Source organism: Triticum dicoccoides, chromosome 2A (assembly GCF_002162155.2).
Source record: "Triticum dicoccoides isolate Atlit2015 ecotype Zavitan chromosome 2A, WEW_v2.0, whole genome shotgun sequence".
Lineage (NCBI taxonomy): Eukaryota > Viridiplantae > Streptophyta > Magnoliopsida > Poales > Poaceae > Triticum > Triticum dicoccoides.
In genome coordinates, this window is record NC_041382.1 from 593978433 (window position 1) to 593986335 (window position 7903).

Here is a 7903-nt window from a genome sequence, read left to right on the forward strand (position 1 = left end):
CTAAAGTAATCGCAATTTTGGAATAGTGAAATATTTTTAATCAGTTTAATTAAATATTTAAATTAACCTTTTTTAATAGTGCAAATCACTTTTCTGAAATAATTTAAATCTCTGGAATAATGAATATTCAATATCCAAATGATGCAAATCTCTGAAGTAAATGAAACATTACAAACCACATGTCTGAAATAGTGGAAATAAATTCCTGAAAAGTTAAAATCACTTCTCCAAAATAATCAAATTTTCTGGAATAATGAAATATATTTGCATCATTTGGATATTTTGTCAAGAAATGTTTATTTAGTATGTTTACATTACCGACATATGAATACAGAAATCCAAATTTATTACATATACATAATATATAGATATCCCAGAATACACAGGGAGGTAGAGCAGTAGGAGCATCGCTGCGCGTGGATCAATTCAGACCCAAGCACCTAGCAAGTGAGGTTGTTCCCCGGGTCGACGCCGAACTGCTGGCAGTAGTCCGTGTAGTAGCCCGCCCGCGCGCTCACCAAGTCTGGCCTCTTGCCGTCGCACTCCACGTCGCCGTTGATTTTCCTGGTGGTCTCGCCGAACCCCTGCGGCACGGCCTGGTGCACGTTGGTCATCCAGAACCAGAAGGCCGCCTTGAACGTTAGCGCCTGGTCCTGCGCCACCGTCTCCGGGCTGTTGAGCCCGTCGAACCCGGTGCTCTCCCCGGCCGCCCCGTAGTTGTGGTTCCACGACAGCTGCAGCGGCCCGCGCCCGTAGTAGGCCTTCCCCGGGGTACACGGCCACTGCGTGTTCGTCTCGTCGCAGTAATCCTTGTTCGGCCCTTCGTTCTCCTCGATGGAGCACATGTCTGCACGCAAGTTACATACAGCCAGCTTAATTATGGAGAGGTAAATTCGTCCGGTTTTGGTAGTAGTTAGTTAGTTGGAGGTGAACTTACGCCCAGTCTCGTGGGTGAAGTGGGCGAAGAAGGCGGCTATCTCCCTCTTGCCGTCGTCGCTGGTGCTGCCTTTCCCGAAGTCGGGGTTCGCCTGGGCGCCGTCCAGGAAAAACTGGCGCGTGTAGAAGCTCTTGCCGGGGCACCCGTCGGCGGCCTGGGACTTGATCCCGTCGAAGAACGCGTCGGTGACGACGCTCTCCACGGGATCGCCGCTCCCGCCGCCGCTCGCCGTGCACGGGCCTGACCGACAATCTTGTCCGCAGTAGCTGGCATCGGTCCCGCAATAACCGTACTTGCTGCAGCACTCGTTCGGCTGGCAGCCGCAGTTCTGCGCGGCCACCAGCCCGGCGCCGGATAGGACTAGTGCTGCTAGCCCGAGAGCCAAGATCGCCATGGGCGACTTCGCCATGTCGAATCAAGGTTTGATTGTTGAGGCTGTAGCAGCTGCTTGCTTACGAGGTGACTGTGCATGGCAAGGCGCGGCGGCAAGCGGTTTATATAGACACAGCAAGTTTGATCTTGCGGACGACTATGGCGTCAAGGTTGGGCTAGATCAAACCGACCGTCGGTCACAGATTCACACGGCTCGTCGACTATCAAGACTTTTCTTTGCAGGGGTCATGTTTCAAAGCATAGTCTGATGCGTAGCCTGCACTTGCTGTCGCACTGTACGAGAGTTCGGCAGTTCAAGACCAAATGCTCGTCGTGTTGAACGGGGAACTAATTCCAGTCCCGGCGTGCTGCTCCCCCCAAGTTCCATCTTTTTTCCACGTCGGTGCTTGGTAGCTAGTGCCGTTACCCTTCTGGTACGTGTATTGTGCGTTTGTGCTCACTGCTTAGTAGTCATTTCTTCTCTCTGCGCGGCCAGGAGTGAGTTACGCAGAAAACAGAAGCTTCACAGAAAGCGCGAGTTTATTGATACCCAGCAAGACAGCACAAAACAGCTTGATCAGTCTAGAAAGGAAGACTCTTCATGGTCAGTCCACTGTGGAAATGCTGGCTCATTCAACGCCTAAAGTAGGTGCTTGTTACTGTCAAAGATTGCTAAGAGCATCTACACCCATAAATCGCAAAATCCCTCCCCGGACGCGTCCGCGGATAATGAACGATCAACACACACAAAATCGTTTCCACAATCAGATACCCCATTTACAAATAATCAACTCCATACGATCACATGCAACATAAAACTATTTTGTTAGTGACTGTCCTTGTTGTTCCAGCCATGTCTATGTCCGGCAGCCGGTTGCGCCCTTCGGAGTGAAGGGGCGGTCGCCGGCGAGGTAGAGTAGGCATGGGACACGCACCAACGTCTCTCATGCCCTACTCTTCCTTGTCGGATCTCGGAGCCTACACATTGCCGGTGGGCGTGAGATTGACGATGGATCCGTCGTGGTTGGAAGCCGACACGTCCACCACGACGGTTGTGGTGCGAGGGATCACCGGTCACCGTTGTGGCGCCAGAGAGGCGACTCTGCCTCGTCGGCGTCTGTCGTGAGGACTGTTGTGGTCTCTCGCTCGCTGCCTCGCACGACGAGCACGCCGCGCTATATTTTCATCAGACATGAAGTGCTTGTGCACCTTCGCCTTGGTGCGTCAACGAAGCGGTTGTGCATCCGCCACGACGTTCGGACGCTAGACAGACCGCTCTGCCTCCGGCAAGGCAGCGACCACGCGCCTCGCGCCGGATCCATGCACCATTCGGGAGGACGCAATGGGTTCTTGCCGGATGGAGTCCGTCACTGTTGGGCAGGCTTCTCCGGGGGGCGGCGGAGCGCAATGCGGACAACCATCTCCTCCTCGAGGCCGCGTGGGACGAGTTCCAGTCAACAGATCAGGAGGTGTAGGACTCACATCAGCTACCTGCCATGCCGAAGAAGGCCAGAGATCACCAAAAAAGGGAGCTTGGGAGGGGAATGGAGGGGGAATGCGTCTAGGGTTTTCGTCTGAAGTGCGGATCAGGTTCAATATATGTCGGGTCGGGTGGCCACAGTCGGACTGATCCGAGGTGGTGGGTGCGTTTGTATGTCGCATATCCGTCCTAAATATGGGCAGGATACGAGGGTTGCCTGTTAGTCTGGGCTTTTGGGACGGATTTGCCATGTCTGGTTTTGTGGCAATTTTGCGTGCAACAAGAGTTCGGGCAGCCCACCTGGTCGTTTGGATTGGATATATATGGGGTCCGGATGTAGATGCTCTAACTATGAGAAGACATGTTTCTCATGTTGCTATCATAAACAAGAGTGTTGTATTTTTTTTTTGAAAAGTAATCCATTATATTAATTAAAAGTAATAATTTTATAATTGTTTGTTCCAGGCTTACAACAGTCACCACGTAGGGTGAAACAGGAATTACAAGTAAACCCGAGTTATAAAAGTTAGTCCATGAAAATTATATAAAAGTCCTTCCCTCAAAAAAAATTATATAAAAGTTATATAAAAAGTGCACCAAAACCATATAAAATTATTGTAAACATGACATGAATACTTCAAAAATTAGATACGTTGAAGACGTATCAAGTCACACCCAGTATGTGCAAAATCCTGGCTCGCTTTTCTTTCTATCCTATCAAAAAGTTCAAGCAAACCGAGTGGATTTAAACAATTTTTCCTCTTTCCAACTTAGTCGCAGCCTGTCTGCCTAGATGGTCACCAGAGAGTTCGTTAACAAGATTCAATCGGACAAAGAGCCAATTATAAGGGAGTCGAAGAAAAGTAATCCAAACTAACAATTTAACTTGATCCGATTCAAAGTTTTTAAAACAAAGAGAAAAGTATACTTTTCGTCCTTAACTCTTCGCGAAGTCTAGATTTAGTCCTTCAACTTTAAAACCGGACAACTTGCGCTCCCAACTCTTAAAACCAGACAAGTTCAGTCCCTTGTTTGCGCAGACCCGGTATAGCTGCTGACACAGCATGGTTTTGACCGGCCTTCATCCACGTGGCAGTATTTCTCCCTCCTATCTTCTTCCTTTTCATATTGGCTTATTGAGATACTTCATCGAACACCTTGCATGCACTGGGTTCCACGGCCAGGCCACGGAGGATGCACGCAAGCCACGCGCGGTGGAGCTACCTCGTGCTCGTCCTCGACTTCCTCTTCTCCGCTGCCTGGGAGCACGTGGTCGGGGGTGCACGGGCGAGGGAACCCAGTGCAGGGGCGGCGACGGGGAGAAGCTCAAGAGCGTGTCGGCCACCTCCATCTGGCGCACAGTAGCAGCGGGACGAGGCAGCACCACGGGCATGCTGGGCGGGGTCGCGGCGCTCCCGTGGAGCCTCCCCAAGGCGACGGTGGTGGGCGTGGTGCGGCTGCTGGTGGACAAGCTGGTGCGCCGGCGTGCGTGTGAACTAGCGAAGCAGCACGAGCAGCTCTGTGTCCGCGCGGGAACACACCAGCGATCATGCTGTTGGACACGGCGTCACGAACGGACATCGGCCAGAGCGTACGCCTGCGGACCAGCGCACATGGCGCACCACCATGCAGGAAGCCAGGAGACTCTGCTGTAGAGATGCTGCTTGGCTGGTGCGTCGCGTACGCGTAGCCGGCTCGTGCACGGCGTTGGTGTACGCGGATTGGTGAGCCAGCAGGCTAACGCAGGACGTGCAAGCAGCCATCCACATATGTGCGTTGGTGTATACCTGTGCACATAGCGTGGTGCCACAGTGCAATGCATGAAGCTGTGTGGTGCAACGAAGCTGGATGGAGGCGTGGTTGATGGAGGAGTCCCGATCAAATCAGGCAACAACGGCTGGTGGACGACGGGCATTTTCCTCGGACGCCGCGTGCCGAGCCAAACAGCCATATCGCCCGGTTGTTGCGGCCAGCGCTCCGTTGGTGCGGCCAGCGATGCCGAGCTGCGCTGCATCCTGGGGAGTTACGACCAACACGGGGGAGAGCATGACGGAGATGTTGATGCTGAGCTGCACTGTCCAGAGCCGTGGCTTTCTTTTGGCCTAAGCGAAGCAGCACGCTGGCGCACACACGGTATGGCGCACGTGCATGAGCAACGTGAGCACCGGCGGGAGTAGGCAGTAGCCACCGCTGTTTGGTCGTGGACGGCGCATATAATGCGTGCTAGGTGTTTGATGAAATGCCTTAGTAAGCCATTGTGAGGAGGAAGAAGGAAGGAGAGAGATAGACTGCCACGTGGACAAAGACAGGTCAAAACCACATTGAGTTAGCAATGATAACTAGGGACTAAACTTAACTGGTTTCAAAAGTTGAGGATGCAAGTTGTTCGATTTTAAAGTTGAGGGACTAAATTTAGACTTTACCAAAAGTTAAGGGACGAAAAGTATACTTTTCTCTAAAGCAAAATAACTAGGAGTTTTCGAGTCTCGCTGGTCAATCAGACTTAAAGTTTCTTACAAATTTCACTCAGCATTCCAAGGAAAATTTAACACCTAAGTTTTTCACTCGTTGCCTTTTCCTTTTTCCTTTTCGGCCTCGGCCTTCAGGGTGTCTGGCACTCTGACTGGATCAATGAAAGTATCCAAATCAATGAAATCGGGAATCTGGCTTGCAGCTTCGATAAAGGTCTCCAAGTGGTCTTCAAAGTTTTGGCCCTCTGTATTCCCAGATCCAACTGCTTGAAATTTCTTCTCATTGATCTTAGGAATGTGAGAGTGAGAGCAAGGGCAACATCAGGTCCATGATGTGCAACGCATTTCTTCCATTGTGTCACTCGGTCTCACACTTGCGCAAGTTGGGATAGGCAGGCTTCTAGTTCTCCATCAAGTTCTTCCCCAGGGCGCATGTCTGCATTGATTTCCTTCATGGATTCCTTCACTCCGGCTACATGGTCCCTTGCCGCTTCAGCATGCTCCTCTAGCCAGATGAAAAACTCTGCTGCCGAGTGGATGCCCATGGGGTCTCCTTGATGTCCATCCCGTATGCTTCAAGTTCTTGGTGAACCTTATGCGCCTCCTCACTTGGATCAGAACAAAATTCTGCACAAGTGAAGGTTAGTGACAATGAGTAAAAAGAGGTCAGTTTGAATGTCACTCGGCAGGAAGACAATCATTACTTCAAGTTTCTGCTCAATTTTCTGGTTAACGTCATCTAGCTTTTTTTTGGTAATGGAGGTATACCCCCGGCCTCTACATCATAATGATGCATGCGGCCATTTTATTAAAAATGCAGGAAGTATCATCATAAAGGTCTTATAGCTCACAAACGGAGCAAAGTCATAGCACAAAGATCTGAAAAAAATAAAGGGCCTCAACCGATACGGTGATAATAAGGACAAGCTCTCTAGCCCTCTATCCTATTATGTGAACGTCATCCGAACCGGTTAAATATAGGCCGAGCCACCATCTCCCATTGGTTGCACCCAGTAAGCAAAGGCTCCCTGGAGTCTATAGGAGTGAGTAAAGACTACGTACGGATCCAAGCTGTAACGTCATCTAGCTGGTTCACAAAGAAAGTTTAAGCTTCACCATTACGGTGACTGAGTTCACCAAGATCCTTCTCATACTGCATCTATTCTTCTCCATGATATCCGACAGTTGCAAATATTTTATGTGCCAGTCTGTGTATGACCATCAAACTGTTTTTGCAGCTCATCAACCACTTTTCGGAGATGGTCATTGAGTTATTTGACTTCTTGGAATTCATTCAAACTCGCATATGCTTTTCTAATCTTTTCTCGGGCTTCTTCCCAAGATTTGGCATGCTCAACATATTTTTCCTCCAAGGCTTTCTTCACAGATTCTAGAGAGATGCAGTTCCTTAGTCGTTTAGTTAAAAGAACGTTTCAGACATACATTTATTGGAATGAGTCTTGTTCGGGATCAGGCGAAAGGAAAATAACAAGTTCACTTAGATAATAAAGATTACCTCCCATGGCAGTTTCTTTTTTTCTAGCAGCTTGGTATTGCCCTTCTCGTTCTCGGGTTCCTGGCGCACCTCTTCCATCTCCCTTTGCAGCTCACATACTTGGATCCTAACTTGCAAGATTTCTATTCAAAGTCAACAACCATTTAAGTTATTCCTCTCGGGTGACATATAATCTGAGTGAAGCCATGGATCTAAAGCAATTAATCTAGATCTATGAAAGCCTTAGAGGACAGAAATTTGAAATTGTGTGTTCTCTTTGATACTTATTCAGAATTGACTGGAATTTGAACAATAGACTACTATGAATATACTTGATTTTCTGTAATGTTTTCAGATTTTCTTTTGGGCAGTACAAATTTTCGTCCAAAATTTAAACAAATCTGTACAGAAATTTGAAATCCCGTTTTCTCTTTGATCCTTGCTTAGAATTGGATTAAATTTGAACAGTGGACTTCTGTGAACGTACTCGATTTTCTGTAATTTTTTAAGATTTTTCTGGGCATGTTGATTTTTGAACAAAATTTGAATTTTTTGGGCATTCAAACAAGATTGCATGGGCTGCTAACATTTTGTTTTTTGTTTAGGGGTATTTTGGACTTTTCCACCCTCTTATTTCTATCATACCGTAAAGATATATCATCAAGTAAGTTTGGGGCATTTTATCTAGAGGCATAGCAAAGATGGGGCATTTTATCAATTGCAATATAAGATGGGGCATTTTGGCTGGGGCAGAGCAAAGGTAGGGCAAAATCTCAAGTAAAAATATAAACTCAATGGAATGGCACAAGAGCAAAAGCAGCCAGGTCAAGAAGGAAGCCCAACAAGAAAAGCCCATGATAATAGAGGCTAGACTGACTCACTCCCTCTCATAGTCCACCACGGATCCATGGACCAAAGGTTACCAATCCTACCCCTCCCAACTACCATCTCAATCTAGAAGAGGTTGCATCTTTTGTGGATGCTGACCGCTATGTTTGGCTTGGTGATTTATTGTATTTTGTTTGTATGCCTTGAAACATTTTGCATGAATAAACATACTTTGTTCCACTAAAACAAACCTACCATCCCAAGGGAAGCCTTGGTCATTTGTCAAGAACCCATGTCCCCTATAAAGGCCACAAGGGCCT

The 7903-nt window shown here is 48.3% G+C and overlaps 1 protein-coding gene across 1 annotated transcript; it reads right to left on the reverse strand.

The window, feature by feature from the left end:
- Positions 1–240: 240 nt before the first annotated feature.
- Positions 241–1390, reverse strand: LOC119355587 (chitinase 5-like). The gene is made up of 2 exons (XM_037622411.1): positions 938–1390; positions 241–847 (listed from the first exon to the last, which is right to left on the reverse strand). Exons 1-2 carry the CDS (start codon positions 1344–1346, stop codon positions 441–443), a joined length of 816 nt encoding a protein of 271 aa, XP_037478308.1. The 5' UTR covers positions 1347–1390; the 3' UTR covers positions 241–440.
- Between the last annotated feature and the right edge of the window lie 6513 nt (positions 1391–7903).

What these genes read in the sequence shown, in the direction of transcription:
- LOC119355587 (XM_037622411.1), bottom strand. Translation starts at nt 1,346, where the DNA reads ATGGCGAAGTCGCCCATGGCGATCTTGGCTCTCGGGCTAGCAGCACTA. An exon ending in CTTCACCCACGAGACTGGGC is followed by an intron (nt 848 to 937) that starts GTAAGTTCACCT and finishes ACTTGCGTGCAG; the next exon opens with ACATGTGCTCCATCGAGGAG.